The 19,209-nt window shown below is 39.0% G+C and overlaps 1 protein-coding gene across 6 annotated transcripts in view; it reads right to left on the reverse strand.

Moving 5' to 3' along the window:
- Nucleotides 1–19,209, reverse strand: part of IL1RAPL1 (interleukin 1 receptor accessory protein like 1) — a 635,157-nt gene that overhangs the window by 320,340 nt on the left and 295,608 nt on the right. For all 6 annotated transcript variants that reach the window (XM_083439335.1, XM_083439332.1, XM_083439330.1 and 3 more), the window contains one exon: nt 1,626–1,905. In XM_083439335.1, the coding sequence (XP_083295461.1) occupies nt 1,626–1,905 (280 nt within the window). The remainder of the gene's footprint in view (nt 1–1,625; nt 1,906–19,209) is intronic.

Here is a 19,209-nt window from a genome sequence, read left to right on the forward strand (position 1 = left end):
TCCTTGAGTCTAAGCAATTATTGACCTTTACAGCCTCTTCATGTGTTGTACTTCCTTTCTGAAAGTGGATATAATAATAATAAGGAAAAATACTTATTGTTCAGAATGGAGTGCATAATGAGGTAAGACTAGATGGGAATCTGCAGAAAATAGGAAGCTATTGCAATCATTTCAATAAGTATCAAGGACTAAAGATGACAAAGACTGCATGGTCCACTTCTGGGTTTTCTCACTCCTGGTTATGAAGTCAGACAATCTTTATAACAGGTGTACTTTCTTCCCAGTCACACTTTCAGGAGTGTAATTTATTATGGATCTTGCAGTATGCAGGTAACTGAGTCATATCTACAGATATGTGTCAATGAAGAGCTATCAGAGCTTTTACAGTCTTTCTGCAAAGGGCAATAAGCAAAATGTTACAACCCATTTAGCAATAAACTGTGCATTTTCTCTGCAAGGCTTTCCCTGCATTTTTTATGTGCATCATTTAACCTATCTCTAAATTTAATTCTATATTCTCTGGTAATTTTCAAAATCTGAGTTGGAGCCCAGATGGTTTCTGTTTTCTCCATGGGCAGGAAAATATATCTCAGTATGAATCACTTTAGCGATGCAGAAAGAAGTGGAAAAGCAGAATATGCATTTCAAAAGCAAGAACTGTGAGAAATGATGCGCTGTATGGGAGCTGCTTGTGTCCATGTATGCATCATTTAAGAAGGCGCTGAGATAATCTCAGTCCTATTGCAGAATGCAACTGAAAGATAGCTACAAAATGGTGCAAGTTAAAGAAACTGTTTTTGTTCAACCAGCTCTTCCTTCAGCAATCATTTCTATATATATTCTAGTAATTCATATTTCCATCATTGTAGAAAACTCTGCAGATTTGAAATAACAACAGAAATCCAGGGGAGGAGGGCAGACTGGATTTCCTTGTCTTAGGGAATGCAAGGATCTGTCAATTTCAGTTCCCTCAGTCTTTCATTTTTCTAATTCTCCATTCAGTTTTTCACATTTTTTTGCAATTTGCTTTATAAAAAATCCATCAGCATTTTAGTGTGATTTCCCTCCCTAATAAACACATTGGTATATGCAATTTTGACTAATGCGCACATTTTTGAAATTTATCCAATGTAGTGCATTTTTGTATTTTATTTTCACTAATATCTTAATTATTATGCACAGCTTTCACCTAATACATGGTTGCAAAAATGCATTGCAAAATATGGATAGGTGTGTTTATGTTTGCATATAGTTTCAGAAAGTGTGAATTTGATAGATTTGGCTTGGAACACATACTGAATTGAATTTCTCTTCCATCCCTAGCTAATCTTAACACTTCCAATAAGCAATATTTTCTTTCTCAGGGAACAGCAAAGTCATAGATAGGACATTTATGTCTATCCCAAATGATGACATGTCAAAGATGGTATATTTGAAGCAAACTCATCCAAGGTCTACATATATTAATAACATTATTTTCTATTATAAAGCAAATAAATGTAAATATACTGAAGAGGTAAAGATCATGGTTCAATGATAATATAAGATTCATCAGGCGCTGTAAAGACAAAGAAATGTTTATATAGCTTTCTTTTGCGACTTGTTGAAAAATGTAAACCACATACCTTATGACACATGCATAAAGCCCACTGTCTTGGGGCACTGTTGGACGAAACCAAATGGCATCTTCCTCTTTGCTCATTCTAGTTCCATCAAAAGCTATAGGCTCCTCAAAATCTCCAGGTCCAGAGCTTTTGTACCACATTAAACTGAGTCCAGCACTTTGTGCTAGGGTGTAATTAGCTCTTATATATCCATAAAACAATGCACACTTTATACGAACAGGTTCTCCCACTAAGACTTGATACTTCTTGTAATCCACTGACCAGTCAGTACATCCATCCGCTAAAAGAGAAAAGAAGAAGAAAAGACAATTATGTGGTATACTGCTGAATATACAGCACAGTTCCTACTTAATTTGTAATCGTACTTCTTTGAAATTGTCATGCCAGCGTTATTGATTCAAAGCAAAATACTTTAGATTGGTTTCACTGAATATGCAGCCAAGACTGACCACAAAAATTGCTTTCCCTATTGGTGCCATATTTTCCACAGTGTGGGACAATCAGCAAATCTCATCAACCTACTGGATAATTTAAGTGATAAGTAAGAAATTATCCTTTCTCTTCACTATATCCTTAGGCTGAATTATCACAAAATATTTGATTGAAATATGTGCAACAGAGTCCATCTAGCCCAGAGGGTGTCATAATCACAGAACAGCATTAATCAAATATCTTCAAGTTAATAACAGAAATGAAAGAAGGGAATTATCCCATCTTTTAAAAAATGTGGCAAGTTAATGGCTGCAAACTGGAAAGTTTAGGTTAGATCCTAAGTTAGGGGGAGGCGAGGTATTAATGTTAAGCCTAATTGCACAGCAGAACAAAATGTCAAGATAAATTATTCAGGTCATTATGACTGGGTATTCTACAGCAAATTTACTGGAAATATCTGACTTTTCTGTATTTAAAATTACTAGGAGTTAAACAAAATCATCCAAGTGGTTATGTGAGTGAGTTTGTATGTGTGTGTGTGTGTGTGTGTGTGTGTGTGCGCGCACACACACACACACACACACACACACTTATAAAGATTATAACTGCTAAAACTATCTAATCTAATCTGATCCTGTGAGATAGAACAGGTTATTTACTCTGAGGAGCACCACTTTCCATTTAATCTACTTATTTATGATGATATGAAAGGGGAGGACATTATTTTAGACTCCTGTCTTGCTTGCAGCCAGCCAGAGCTGAATATGCAATTCTGAGTTTCTCTCCTTGAAAGCTTGGGGCAGACCTAACTCTAAATTTGGAGGCCAGATCTCTACTGCCTCCCCCACAAGCCAAGCCCCCTGCAAGATCCTTCTGATTTTGGTAGTGGCAAAGAGGAAAAAATAGATACAGTCCTGAAGTGAGTGGAACCCAACATTTGACCATTTGATGACTGGATAGAGGACAATAACTTCCTCCTTAGCTGATCTGCATGGACTGTGCACCTGTGTGAGTAAGAGTGCATGGAATGGCCACATCCAATTTCGGCCAATCCAACCACTTGTATGTGGCTCCCAGGGGGTTGGCCAAAGTTGAACGTAGGCTTCAGGCCATAAAGGGTTAACCATCGCCTCCTTAGATCATTGCTGAATGCTAGACAGTATGATAGACATGATCCCACAGCTAGGCAAAACCTTAAACAACTCCAGATTCCAAGTTACAAGAAAAGCTTTATTTAAGTCAGGATGAGAAAAAGGGAGAAAAAGAGAGGAGTTTTAAAAGAAGGGGGGAGGGGAGTATTCACTATCTTGAGTAATGCACAAATATCTTCAGTTAACATGAAACCAGCATGGGTTATCCCAGGCCATGCATCAGAAGGCTTAAGAGACAAAAGAACATGACTTTTTTTTAGCCCCTGGAGATTGAAGGCAGGCAGGGCTGTTAGTCAGCTAAAAAGAAGACCAACTAATCAGCAATGTTAAAAAGCAGAGGGGGTGGGCCTGCAAATAACAGTTTTGCCAAGTGTTTTAAGACAGTTTCCCCACTCCTATTTGAGGCTCTGGAGGCTGACATGGGAGTACAGGGGCTATATTAACAGCAAGAAGGCTTAGAAGCTGTTGCAGGTCCCCAAGGGTGTGACTGCCAGCTGGCTGTCCAGCGAATGGAAGCCCCTTCACAAGGGATTTGGAGACGTCAGTGGGGCTGCCCACCTGTCAATCATGTGGTATTATAATGGTGTCATGTGGCTGACAGGTGGGTAACCCTGCCAACCTCTAAAAATTGACCCATGAGGCTACGCTTGTCTTGGGAACAGTGGTCATTAGATGGCTACAACAGCTGTGATAGCTCTGTTCTTAGGAAAGTGAAGCTTGTATACATAAAGAACTATCTATATGTGGCTTTTGTTCATGAAGTGTATATGATGGCGGGTTCAAAACACATATAACAGTTCATGATTAACTCAATTTTCCAGCCCATTCCATATTCCACTTTGCAGCTGCATACAAGTGTTTCGGATGAAACACTTGCATAAATTATACATAGACATGGGGGGAAAACATTTTGTGTCATAAGCACAAGGAGCATGAACATTGTCTGTCCCCTAGTTATACAGGTAGTCCCTAAGTCCTCAATTACATAGTTCAGAAATATGGAAGAATTTATTATCCATTATCCATTTTCATTCGTGGTTAACAGAAGTTTGGCTATGCAGAACTGTTAGACTTCAGTTAGCTCAGCTGATAATATATCATGCTGTAACAATGATTATCCATTTATTTGTGGCACTTAAAATCCACATCTGCATATTTATTATGTTGGAAACCACTTTGCTTTCAATCTGTTCAATGAGTTCACCATGCTTTTAAATTTCAAAAAATACATACTATAAAGGAGTACTCAAATGAGTCCTGGGAAATGTGAAATATTTTTAAATCTTATGATGGTTGGCTTGTTGCAACTGCAACAAATTCAGAATATCAAAAGCTAAAATACAGAGACTATTATCATCATAATAGCAATACTGTATCAGGAATCCAAGTTTGGAGAAATAGCAAAAGTCTCATCAAAAGTACCTCACACTTACTGTTAAACACTGAATCCATAATCTTAGGCACACAAACCAAAACTCATCCTGCTGAGCTAGTGAGGGATAGATGTGTGACTTCTAGAGAAATGTAATCACTAAGTAGGCTTCCCAGCTACCCCACATTTTCAAACCATGATTGGATCCTGCCAGTCCTTGATAATTCCAGGTCAGTCCTGAGACCTTGTCTGACCAAGAGGCACCACTGTCTTTTTCTACCACTATGAACCTGGAAATACATTACATATACCAAATGTAGTAGACGTATGTAGCTAACATTTACCTGTTCTAAATTCTGAATCTCTGCCAAGAAGATAAGATTGAAGGGAAAAAACACAGGATAGAGATTTTGCTGAACATTTTTTTTTATCATTTCATTATTTGTCTATATTTAAGTTTCTCCTTTGAAGCCTCATTCCGTGCCCCAAAAGTGTGGGATGCCTTTCCCTGGTGGTTTTGCCCAGTATCTTGTCTGTGCGATGGGCTCGTGGGGAAAAAGCTGTCCCATGAGTCCTTGCAAAGAGGAGGGAAAAGCCTATATGAGACAGTTTCCCCTGGAACAGCTTCCCGTTCATCCTCAGCTTGGAGCCTTCACTGAACAATTTTGGGTTGCTGGTTAACAGGACCAGAAATGGTTTTTTTCTTTCAACCTGATTGGCACTTGGTTGAGGGTATTTTGCCTTTCCATCAATGAAATTATGACCTTCCTTTGTTAGGCAAAGAAGTTGTTTCTTGAGGGTGGAAATGGCATTGGGCAGGTTCAACATAGTATAGGAGGCCCCCATAAGGGGTCTGAGGGGAGGATTGACCACAGCACTCCCAGGCTTAGGTTGGGGTATCTGCCTGGCTAGAATCTGCACCTGGGTCACCCAGTGAAAACTTGCTTGCCCTGCCTGCTGCTGTCAATAAAGAATTGGCCTGATTTTATCCCACCACCATTGTACAGTCTGGTTATTTTGCTGCTCTCATGGGTCACATAATGCGCTTGCCTGGGCAATGTAATTTTCATCTGGAGTTGCAAGCAGAGAGCAGGGAAAGTTATTCCTGCACAAAAATAAGCTGAAAAAGCAGCAGACAGTTATATCTGTTCTCCTGTGTTTTTAATTGAAATCCCATTCTTTCTGCTTATCTCTGGGAGATCCTTCAGTATTCTCAATAGGGGTGTGCATCAGATTTGGGCAGATTCCATATCTGAAACCAAATCAGGCTGTTTCTGAAGGCTTTGGGACTTCTGAACTAAAGATCCTTCCAAAGAAGTAAAAACCAGAATTCTGACATTAAAAAGCAATAACAGTACAGTATGTCTGCAAAAAAAATATGAAACATGGCTCTCCAAGCTTTCAGTATAAGATATATCCTCTAGGATAGAGAGAGGGCAAAGGGGTAACTCTTTGGCCTGATTTTAATATGTAAGGGCTCTCCAATCACAGTGCTTTAGGGGGAGGGATTTTGCAGTAATATATCACCTTATTCTTGCTTTTGGTGCTATTTACTAATTCTGCTAGTGGTACTTGCTGAAAAAATGCTGAACGTTCAAATCTTTCTACTTCTGTGTCATATGCCTAGACATCCACTCTTGTCAAATCATTTTTGTCACCGCAAGAAAAACCCTGTTGTTATTTATCTAAAATTTTGCAGGATTTATCCCCTTAAAAGGAGCTGCCAACCTTGCAAATTTCACCCACTTCTGCTTTTAAAAATAAAATAAAAACTTGAAAGGTGAGGAAGAACACAAATCCCAGACCCTTCATGTGAAAATTGGCTGACCTTAACCACTCTTGGAGGACTACTGTGCTTGTAAATCTATCCAATTATGTCAAAAGGGGGTGGGGAGTTATAGCTGTGCTTAAATGTCCCCAACAATAGCAAAAGGAAAGGCAGAAAGTTTTGGATATACAGTGGTACCTCAGGTTACATACACTTCAGGTTACAGACTCCGCTAACCCAGAAATAGTGCTTCAGGTTAAGAACTTTGCTTCAGGATAAGAACAGAAATTGTGCTCCAGCGGCGCGGTGGCAGCGGGAGGCCCCATTAGCTAAAGTGGTGTTCAGGTTAAGAACAGTTTCAGGTTAAGAATGGACCTCCGGAACGAATTAAGTACTTAACTAGAGGTACCACTGTACTGAATAATGATTTGGATTTGAACCTGAGCCAAATTGAAGCTTCTAGATTAATCTAAACCAAACTGCTCTGATTTCTGAAGCACTGTATCAGGGTTGAAATGAAACCTTTTCAACAGCTAAAGCTTGTAGGCTAAAGCTTGGTTCCAAATGACAATCACTTTTCAAGTGCAATATTTTATCAAGTCTTCATTGCTTGCCTGCAATATGGATTATCAGCCAACTGCTCATGTTCCTGTATCTGGTTCTTTCTAGTCATTTTCTGTCATCCCCTAGACATGCACCAAAGTACACACATTTCTCAAAAAAGTGTTCTTATTTTTATTTTTTTTAATTTAGGCTAGTGATCAGAGACAGGTGCTACCAGTGGTGGTTATTTCAGCATTTTGCTACTCATTACCACTTTCATTTATGTAAATTCACCATATTTATGTTTTAACTTATTACCCACCCAGAACTGAATGAATGAAAAAAATCTGTAATTGCCTGCCAAACTTATTATAATCAAGGTCACTCTGGTACCTATGAAGACTATAAACCATGAGAACTATATATAGAAATGGGTGGCTAAAATTAATATGAGTTACATGTAGCCATGCATATGAACTATACTTGAGAATTATTTTTTCTAAAAGCCCATTCCAGATAAATGCAGATGCAGCAGTGGTTGGGGGAATAAACATTCAAAGGATAATAATGAATGGATTAGCAAAAAACTAAAAACAGGATCTATTTAAATTTTGTTGTAGTGGTTGCTATGTCTGGTCATGTTCGAAATCTTCATTAATGACTTAGATTAAAAAGCAAATAATACACATGAGCAGTAAACTTGCAAGTCAGGTGGCTAGAAATTGTAAAAAAGAACAATTTGTCCTATTACTATATTGTTCACTACACTTATCAACTTCTTTTTATCTGACCATTTCACCTTCTTCAGTCCCATCTGTGGAATAAATTGTTGTAGTGATGATGAACTGATAGATTCACTAGGCTCAAACTTCCCTCTGTCTAAATTTCCATTACCACACCTTCCTACTACCAATCATACTTCCTTCTTACTTTTATAATTGAGGAAACACTTGAATTATTAAAAAAATGAAACTTCAGAGATCCTTTCAATGAAGTGGCTGAAGTACCTAATCTCTGTTTTAAGCTGCAAACAGTTATTGCACCTGATAATAGCACAATGTAGGGAATAAGATGAATATCATTTACCCAGTTGTTTCCTTGAATAGCTTTTGCGGATGAAGTAAACCACAGTATATCACTGTCCTCATAATGAGATCGTTCTGCTGGATAAACAAGCTCCCTGCAGGCTTTACCTGCTGATCAGACCCAGCGAACCAAATATTTAACCATTCTGAGGGGGCCCTCGCCGCCATCCTCAAAATTGCACACACTGAATCAAGGGAAAATTTGATTCAGAGAAGTAGAAAATTGAGCCACTAACTCCTGGGTCTGTTGCTACAACCTGGTTTAATAACAGAGCTTCAATTCAATTTCTACGTTCTGTGAGGTAATACAAGTCCCAGAGTTTCCAATACAGCTCAAGAAATCTAAATTCCTGTTATATCTTACCAATTTAATTAGAGAACTAAAACAAACCAAAAGTCCAGAAAAGGAAACTGTACAAACAACATGTAAAAAGGACTGTAATAAAAACCATAGAAGATATGAGAATTTTTACATGCCTGTATTTACAAATAACACAAAGGCATTTAAGATAAAGATTTTTTTAATCCTTCATTCATATCATAATTGCCAGCTAGCACTGCTACTGTACCATGGCCAGCTATCAACAATACTAGTATGTTCAGAAGAATCTTTGTATATTTTACAAATTGTTTCTTTCTATAAGTTTAGCACAATGATTTGTAATTTAGCAAATGAGGTAAATAATATTTGTGAATTTGTTTCAGACATGCAGATAAATTTTGGGAGGGGCAAGGGAGATAATATGTGGAGATGCTGCATTACGAATGGATGAACCTGTCAATTCTGGCATCTCTCAATTTCTCATTTTCCCAGTCTTAAATTCATTCCACATCAGTGGTTTTATTCTGTTTTTTTTTTAGTTAAAAGGTCCTTACGAAAATTGTAAATTTGTCCTAAAATGCTAAATTTTGCATGCAATTTTGCCAAATATAAACATCTTTGCAATCATCTCTAATATAATGCATTTTTGTATGCTATATTTTCTGACATATACATTTTAGGTGTACAGTGGTACTTCTGGTTACAGATGCTTCAGGTTACAGAAGCTTCAGGTTTCAGACTCCACTAACCCAGAAATAGTACCTCGGGTTAAGAACTTTGCTTCAGGATGAGAACAGAAATCATGCGACGGTGGTGCAGCGGCAGCGGGAGGCCCCATTAGCTAAAGTGGTGCTTCAGGTTAAGAACAGTTTCAGTTTAAGAACGGACCTCCAGAGCGAATTAAGTTCTTAACCCAAGGTACCACTGTACTCTCCCTTATATTAAAAGTATTTTTGAGCTCAAATTTTGCATAACAAAATTCAAAGAAGTGCAAATTGAATTTTGTTCCTGTCCCTAGTCCAGAATGCAGTGTTTGGTTTTAATTCAATTGGCTAGCTAGTGATCATTCCACTAAAACTAAGCTAGTTTACGTCATTTGCAGCTGACACCAAGCTGGGAGGGGTAGCTAATGCTGCAGAAGACAGAATTGGGATTCAATATGACCTTAACAGATTGGATAACTGTGCCCCAACTTACTTAATTTCAATAGGGACAAATGTAAGGTTCTACACTTTGGCAAGAAGAACCTGCTTCATAAGTAAAAGGTGATGGACACCTTGCTTGCCAGTAAAAGGTAAAGGTAAAGGTACCCCTGCCCGTACGGGCCAGTCGTGTCCGACTCTAGGGTTGTGTGCTCATCTCGCTCAAGAGGCCGTGAGCAGGTGCCGTCCTAAGACACTTCCGGGTCACATGGCCAGCGTGACGAAGCTGCTCTGGCGAGCGCAGCACACGGAAACGCCGCTATAAAGTGGTACCTATTTATCTACTTGCACTTAAGGGTGCTTTCGAACTGCTAGGTGGGCAGGAGCTGGGACCGAACGACGGGAGCTCACCCCGCCGTGGGGATTCGAACCACCGACCATACGATCAGCAAGTCCTAGGCACTGAGGTTTTACCCACAGCGCCACCCGCGTCCCTCTTGCTTGCCAGTAGTACATATTAAAAGGAACTAGTGGTTGTAGTACTGTGTGTGCAGCTATCTCCTGTTGGGCAAGCTTCAAGTTTTGCAAGAGAGCAGCTTCAGTCTCCAGCTAGTAAGCCATGGTGCAAAAGTGTGGGAGCGCTGCAGAATGGAAAGAGGAGGCTTTGGGGGAGGCAAGGAAGGGGGGGGTGAGATGAGCACCTTCCCACCACCACCGAACATTCTCTCATTCCAAAGACATGTTTCAAACAGTCAAAAACACTCAAGGAGAGTGCTTATCAGGATGGGGTGTGTGTGTGGTTTGAGCCCCAAGAGAGCAGCCTGGAGGGCTGTATTTGATTCCCGAGCCCGATATTCCCTATCCACATTCTCACCTAACACCCTTAACAAACAACAGGGGGACACAACTTTCTAGTTTGCATCAGGTAGCAAAATATCTTGGGCTATTCCTGGTATTGGAGCACTCTGGGGAGGAACCCACAGCACCACGGAGAGCTCCTAGAGAGCAACTTCTCCCAGAAAAAGTTGGGCATTAACTGAGATTTTTGGAGTCTCTGTCTCCAGTCTGCCTCTGCTAGGCTCTGCTCTCTTTTGAAGAGCTAGAATCTCTAAAGGGCTAATCCTGTGGCCAGAAGAAAGGCAATTCTGCATTGGACTGGCAAGGTAGTGTGGGAAGCACAAATATCCAAGAACAGGAGAAGGTGCCTATGAGGTCCTGGTTCCAATTCTATGGCCCCTCGTGTCATGGCATCTGGTTCAGTGTGCTGCAACCTACTAGATTTGGGTCTAATATAATCCTGTTCACTAGATTCCAACTTGGTGCCCTGGTTGCTGCTGGACTCCACGCTCATGTCATCTTCTCCTCAAAGTCACCATTCATACACACTCCATCTTAGTGTGGGGGGATAGAGAGCTTTAGATTCCCCATCCTGGCTTGTTGAGACTTCAGTGTGGCTTTCCCTATTGGCACCGGGAACAGCTAAGTAGCACACAGAGCTGTTATATGAGCAGCAAGGAGGGGAAGGGATGAATCAGCTAGGGAGAGGCTGCGTGGTAACTAGTTGTAGGTCACATGCATCTACAGGCCTAGGATTCCCCAAAGTGAGGGCTCTGAAATGCTCAACACTTCCTCTGCAAAAGTTGATGGAATAAATCAGAGAAATCCATATATTTCAGCTTAATCAAGAGTCTCTGGGATGGTTCCAATAGACTTTGGTGTGAAATGTAGTTTCAGAATAAGCTGTCTGCAGATCTCATGGTTCAAAATATATGTGCAGCTTCTTCCCTTCCCTTTCAATTCACATTGCACTATGTATCCTCATGAAACAGTTTTGTGCTTATAGGTAATTTTGCATAGTTGACTCGGAAGTTATATGCCATGGGGGTAAATACAGTGAATTGGTAAAGTAACCTCAATAGGCAAAGCTAATGATAAATGCTGTATCTTTACTGGAAACACATTATAAGATTGGCTGTTTCAATCAAAACACACTTTAAGGCACAGGAAAAAAAATATACTTTGGCTATAGCCGAGCATGTGAAAACCAGACTTGGATTTTCAAAAGAGGTTAATGGAGTTCAGTACTCAAATCTCATCAAGATTTATAGAAATTAGATGCAAAACTCCCTTGGCTCCTATAAAATTCCCGGACCTGGTTTATTTGATAGCTGGCAATTCCAGGTAATTGATTCACTCTCTCTGTCTCCCCCACCCTTGAAAGAAAACAAACTGGTAGTATAAGAGATGGAAAAACCAACCCCTTAAACAACCCTTATACATGCCATAAAAATCAAACATACACAAAAAGGTGCTTTTTATGACACATTCACAGAATGTGTCAAATGTTACTGTCTCCACATTCCTCTCCCTCACCTCCTCTCTTCAGGTGTAATAATTTTCTTCTTTGTGTTGTCGTACAAATCCACTCTCCTACTGACATTAATATAGCTAAAGGAATAAATATTGGTTCATACTTATCTACGAGATGATATATTGTCTTTTCCTGCTTCTATCTAAATGCTCTAAATCTGGGAATCTCTCAGATTTCATCACAACTGTGTCCTACCAATCCTATCTGCATATTACAGTACAAGTTTTGGCTGCTTCAACATGGCATATAAATACAATTTCTATTCTATTAAAAATCCATAACCAAATTTTTGAACACAGTCCTTCAGGGCTGTACCACATCTCTGCCTGGATAGCTACTACACATTGGCTCTTTAGACTTGACGAGGAAGTGAATGTCAGCTGCATCATCAATGGCCATCATGTCAGAAGCTCCCCCCTTTCCCTATTTTGACCCTCCCCTTGAGTTTGTTTGCTACAACACATAGAACTATCAACTCTGGTTCCTCCCACTATTAATCTGCACCTAACCAGCCCATGACAATGACATTCTTATTAGATTTGTATTTAAATCTACTGTACCGAGTAGCTAAAATCAAGTTGAATATGTGACAGCTTTCATTCAGGCAGCAATTCCTAAAAATTATTATGCAGCACACTAGTGTGTCCCATATACAGTGGCAGAAGTGTGCCTGTCTTTTCCCCATCCAGAATGACCTGTCTTTAGCTGTGATTCCTACTGTGCAGGGGGTTGGACTAGATGACCCTTGGGATCCCTTCCAACTCCACAGTTCCTTGATTCTGTGAATTCTACAGAGATGGATAATCCGGCACTATGTTTTCTTAATGCACCTTTGAGTGCATACACATACAAAATTGTCTAAGGCTTGCCAGTGCATGAACACCAAGTGAATGGAAAACCATTTAAACGTGTATGTTAGTACTTACAGGATTCACAATCACAACATGAGTGGAGGATGTAGGTCTTGCATACCTGCCCTTCCTCTTCCACCTCCCCATGTTGAATAGAACATCATGTTCTCATCATGTTCATCTGACCTTCAAACTGCCTGTAGAACTTCCCATTCAACAAGGGAAGGTTGGAGTAGAGCAGGTAGTAACAGAGTGCATAGGGATATTGGGGAGGCAGTAGTGAGAACAGCCTGAGAATACTCCACATGTGTTATTTCCAAATTAAAAACAGGATAACAGGAGGAACACATCTGATGGATGTTCCATTAAAAGGAGCTATCACTGAACTCAAATTTCTCTTCCCTTTTCTCATGTAGACTTATTGCTCATCTGGAAATAGACACTCCATACTCTCCAATAGCTTTTGATTGCTTTCTTCACCAAAGGCTCCTGAGTAAATTTAGCAGTCATGGAATAAAAGGATGGGGACTAATATATCAATAACTGGTTTAATAGTTTAATAGAGACCAATAATAAACTGAAGGATGTAAAAGATGGAGTCTTTCAGATCTGTATCGCAACCAGTTGCTTTTAACTTGTGCACAAATGATCTGGAGTTGAGGGTGAGTAGTGAGGTGATGAAGTTTTCTGGTGGTACCAATTAAACACTTAAAAACTAAAAGGGTACTGAGGAGCTCAAAAAACATCTCCAAACTGTGTAAATGGGGGGGGGGGGGAATGGAAAATGTGGTTCAAGGTAGTAAAAAAAATCCTAACTTTCTGGACGATAAGGCTCTCACTGGGTACTAATGAGGATGATTATATACAGCAGGTGATATTCATCTAACTTCTCCTAAGAATAGAATTAATGAGCATAACTAAATTAGGTCCATTAATTTAAATGGGTCTGCTCAGAGTAAATCTTAGTTGAATACTACCCTGTATCCAGAATCAGAGGTAGCAGGCCTCTCAATACCAGTTGCTTAGGAATGCAAGCAAATGAATCCCGTTGTGCTTATGTCCTGCTTGTAGTATCTGGTTGGGAAACAGGAGGTTGAGCTAGATAGATTTTTTGTGTCATCCAGCAGGGCTCTTTCTATGTTATCAGTGTTGCCAAAACATTGGCAGACACACTTCCATCTTCCCATCAAAATCAGATACAGTCATACCTCGGGTTACAGACGCTTCAGGTTGCATTTTTTCAGGTTATGGATGCGCCGAAATCCGGAAGTACCGGAACGGGTTACTTCTGGGTTTGGGCGGTCACACATGCGCAGAAGCACTAAATCGTGCTTTGCACATGTGCAGAAGCGCAACACGCGCGTGCGCAGATGTGCTATTGCGGGTTGCGAACGTGCATCCCACACGGATCACGTTCGCAACCCGAGCGTCCACTGTAGACAGAAGCTGGATACTAATAAATCTAACACTATATTAGAGGTCGTGGTTTTTTTGTTTGGTTTTTTTAAATAAAGCTATGATGGTTGTCTGAGGTACAGTCATTTTATACAGTATGTCAATGAAGTTAAAACTGCGGTGGAACAACCTTATAACCTGGGTGTCCCTGTGAGAGGAAACATTACAGACTGATGCTTCACTCTGCTTGATCTCTGTGCACCTTTACAATCTTTACAATGCCTCAAAGGCACTGAGGTAAAGAAAGTGCAGTATATATTTTAATGTCAAGCCACAGGACTGAAACAGTTTTTGATCTGAGATTATTTAGAATTTCCTTTGGGGCTGAGAATTCTAATACATTCTCTTAGCCTCTCTTAACCCCACTGTTCTGATATCCTGGCAACATAGGTGCTATTGTTTTTCTATGCACTTTTTACAGGGTAACAATTTACCATTGGCAAGTTTTTGCCACCTCAGGATTCATAATCTTTTAGCATGGAAGGAAACTACATGGAAACAAAGATCTGCTCCAGACCTATGGAAAACTATTTCTACCATGCATCCCAGGAATCTCAACACCTAGCAACATATTTGTATACTTATTTCTGATTATATTTCTCAGACACATTATTAAGAAATGTCTTGAGTACAAGTAAAAAGGAGTGGCTAAAAAAATGACATGTAGATTTATTTTCTTATATATTAAAATAAATAAACCTAATTATACAAAGCGATTCTGCATCATGTTTTTTGTCTTTTATATGCTGTGAACCATCTAAAGAACACTGTTTGAGAGGAGGTACAAAAGTATAATAGCAAACAACAACAATCTGGGAATGAATGAATGAATGAATGATTTGCTGTGGTTGAAAATACTGTAACAGTGGAGGAACACTGCTCTTCCCTTTCTTTGTCCATCCCTCTCCCAGTTGGTTGCTCAGAGATAGAATGCTAATAACGATGATTAAATATTTAGTTTTACATTATGATAATAAACATAAGCTCCAGAGGTGCATGTATTCATTTAAATATGAATAGAGAATCTAACTAAATGGGGCCCCTTCAGATGTACCTCTGCACAAAACAAATGAAACTGCCTTAGAACAATTCCACATCAAGATATGCTGGGGAACAAAATGGTCATCAATATGTGCTTTGCTACTCTGCTGCCATGGGGGTCAATAAAAACAGTAGGTTTTTTTTAAAAAAAACAGGTGGGAGAAAGGATATACTCAAAATTGAACATGAAACACACAAATTAACATGAATAAAACATGAAATAATGAGAAATAAATCCCAAAGCTATCTATCTCCTTGGGGCATTACAAGCAAGGCTTGTGCACCCTGACTTCAGGCCTAGCCGTTGATGCTGACCAGCTACAGAGCTTTATGCCTTATACCTCTGAGCAGAGAAGTCTCTATGCTTCTGCTGCAGAAGTTCCAACTTCTATGACAAGCAGGCTAGACCATTCAAGATGCAATCATCACTCACTGCTAGGATGATGAACTTGGTGTGGTTGGGAATTAATTTATGGAGCCGATTCAAATTGCCACTCTCAGTCTTACCCGCCTTGTTGCTACCCCATGTAACACAGAGATAATAATGTGTTCTTCAGAGTTATCTAATGAATAATTGGATAAAGTATGTGAAATACTATAGCACCCATGAGTAGTGCTATATAAATGCTAAGATGAATGTTGAATCATCTTCCAGTTGCTTGGCAACCATAAGGGTTTATTTCCCTTTTCCTAGTACCTGGCTAAGCTGGTACCATGAAAGGCTAAGAAAGGAAACAGAGAAGGACGCAAAGTCGAGTGAGAATGGTAGCAGGCAGGAGTGGCTTCTTTCCAAGCAAGAGAGACATTGCAATATCAGAGGAGAATCAAACATAGGCAGAAGAAACAGAGTTGAAGATAGATGCTAATCTAGATTGCCCAGAAGCTGCTCTATACAAATAAAAAAAATGTATACACAATTTTTAATGTTGTCATGCTTATATGCCTATGTTCATACTTCACAAGGAACAGAGAAGTAAGCAACTGATTTACTTGCAAAGCACATCACGTACAGGTAGAAAGTAAGAAGAAGAAAATCCTATGCGCTACACCGCAGTAAAACTCTGATGGGATTAAACTTCACTGTATGGCGTACAGTATATTTTTCACGCATATAATAGACAATATAAATTGGATGAGGCCCATTAGTTTAATCACATGATCCTCACAGTCACCCCCTCCAAGAACTTTTCTATTTTTGGTTTTACAGAGTTATGTTCATTAGTGACCATGTCGGAACAAAAATATGGGTTTTTCTTTTTTGTGAATGTGAGAATTTAAGGTTCAATATTCATTGGAGGCTTAATAATTCTTTTTTGCAGCATTTCACATGATTATCTGTTTCCTGGATGACATGACATTTTATATTACAGAGACTTAGTTGGAAACTCTATAGCTAGGGTCGCATTGAGATTTGCACTTCAAACAGGATTAAAATCCTTCTATTTCACACTTCGTTGATTGAATCTATTTTCCCAATTTAACACAATAACTTTTCAGAGCACAACTGAATTTCCCATGTTATTTTTTGTAAAATATTTATTGCCTTCTACAGAGAAAATGCATTTATGTTTGACACCTTTATGACACTTGCCCCCCCTTCATCAGTCTCACAGATTTTTCTTCTTCTTCAATCCAGATGACCCACAAACTCTAAACAGCAGGGAAACGTGCACACCTACAATTCAGACAAGATAACCTTTATGCATCTGAATTATTTAGCTTACCTATCATATGCCAATTTGCCACAGAATGCAAGAAAAATGCCAAAGGGACCATAAGATTGCTAGAGGCTCTTCAGATTTCTTTTCTGATTTGTGTTTATCAGCATTTGCCTTTATTGTGGTTAATTAAGGAAACACTAAACAATTACCAGGTTATTTTCTTCTGTGCATAAATAGTTACCTTCCCTAAATACAATCATTATTTATTTTCATTGCATTTCTGTTTGCATATTTGTCCACTAACTACAGCATACATGACCACCTCACAAAACTCCCGTAAGGTAATCAGGCTAAGAGTTAAAGACTATCATTACCCTAGAGTGTGATTGAAAGTGAGAGAAGGAATTACCCATAGGGCCAGTCCCAGAGGTCCATACTAATCCTAGAACACTTGCAAGAGGAGTCCATTGTCCAAGTACCTTTCCAGCCTGGTGAGGTAACATTGCCTGTCTCTAACATCCAGCACTCCAGCTCAGAAGCCCTAGTAGAAACACAGTCTCCCCCACTCAATCAGAATCAATGATTGAAAAAGCAAGTTGGATCTCTTTAAAGAGGTGAAGAGGGAGACACTTACAAGAGGCAGAGTTTATGAAAGCCAATCACTAAAGCATATTCTTAAAATTATGTTTCAGTTATTCATACTAATAAAGACTCACTCATCCATAAACATTCTATATATTAATCCAGTAAGTGAGGGAATTCTTCTAGAGCACTTTAGGGTACAGTCAAGATAAGACTTAGGGTTTTTTGTAACTCAAACAAATATGGGAGAGCAAGTATTGTTCTACATTGTGTATTCAAAGTGAACTGATTTCTAAATAATAATTCTATTTTTATTTATTGCATTTATAAATTGCCTCTAGCTTTGAAGCTTGGGCACCGTTCTATGCATGTACAAGACTGTTTTGGAACACTATTGGAAACACTATTGGAAAATGAATATTTTGGGTTTATATGCAAAGCTGTAGCATCTCTGAATGCTTACAAGGCATAAATACAATAATTATTTTTAAAATACCACAGGTTCATTTTGTAGTAGTTTGTGTTATTCTAACAAGACGATGCCTGTGCAATGCTTGTAGTCCATTAACCTTGTGGGGGCGGGAACCAGGAAAACACAACCTCCTCCTTTTTGCAGTGGGAAACAGGATTGATGCATTTGCAGAACATGTTGTAAACATATCTCCTAGTACTCAGAACAGTGGATTATGTACTCAGTCAGTTTGAACCAAATATTATAAGTGGATGAATACTTCGTGATGAACTTAAAATGATTGTTGGCTTAGCTCTTTTGCTGTTTGAGAATCATTTGAAAGTGGATGAATTTCATTAATCTCTCCAGTTAATGCAAACATGTTCTAGCTATATTGTTAGGCATGTTCAGTTCCCTCTGATTAGTTAAAACATATGGTATATTTCTGGTAGTTTAAGTAATACTCTGGATAAGCAATACATTTCAAATTCAATTACTATATTAGCAGCATCACAAAATGGTACTTTCAAATCAGGCAAAAGTACCTGTGTTTAAACATGATTAGGGATATTTATATGAACAAATGTTATTCCTCCAACACTGTGGATATGAAAAATCTGCTTGTTCAAACATTTGCCAGTGGTACTTCTCATATGACACAAATATGGTTGAATAAAGCAGCTGTTCAGAATTTTAATTCTCTAACCACATTTCAAAGCTTTCAGCTCCTTATGTTTATAATCTCTCTCTCTCACTCTCTCTTTCACACACCCACACACACCCCACCACCACCACCACCCTTGACTATTTATTTTCTGATGCTGAATTATCACTACCATCATCATTATTAAATAAGTGTTATACAGAGTAACAAGGAGAAAACAGGTCCCTCCTCTGAGCATTTTATAATCTAAATTCTGGATAGAGATTAGAATACCAGAATGTGACAACAGATTCCTAGGAAAGAGAAAGTTGAAGTAGTTGGGATAGAGTGAGCAGACTACAAATTTGAGTTTTTGGAGAAGGAGCAGAGAGGAAGGGATGCACACGAAATTCTCTACTTTGTTTATGGATATGGAAATTGAGAGGAGCACTGCAAAATTATCCTGACAGTTCGAGGTGAGTAAAAAAAGAAAAGAAGAAAAAAAACCCTCAGAAGATGTATCAGAAAATTATTTCTAAGAAATTTTGGCCTAGCTTCACATAGCAGAACATTTTTAAAGTTACATGTTTCCTGTTAAAGCTTGACATCATATATAGGTCATCTAGGCTGACATTCATGTGCATATATACTTCACCTTCCTTGAGGGAAAACATCTGGATTCTCTGTAAACTAACAGTTACCCATGAATTATGC

The sequence above is a fragment of the Podarcis tiliguerta genome (assembly GCF_965153285.1).
Source record: "Podarcis tiliguerta genome assembly, chromosome: 4".
Classification (NCBI taxonomy): Eukaryota; Metazoa; Chordata; class Lepidosauria; order Squamata; family Lacertidae; genus Podarcis; species Podarcis tiliguerta.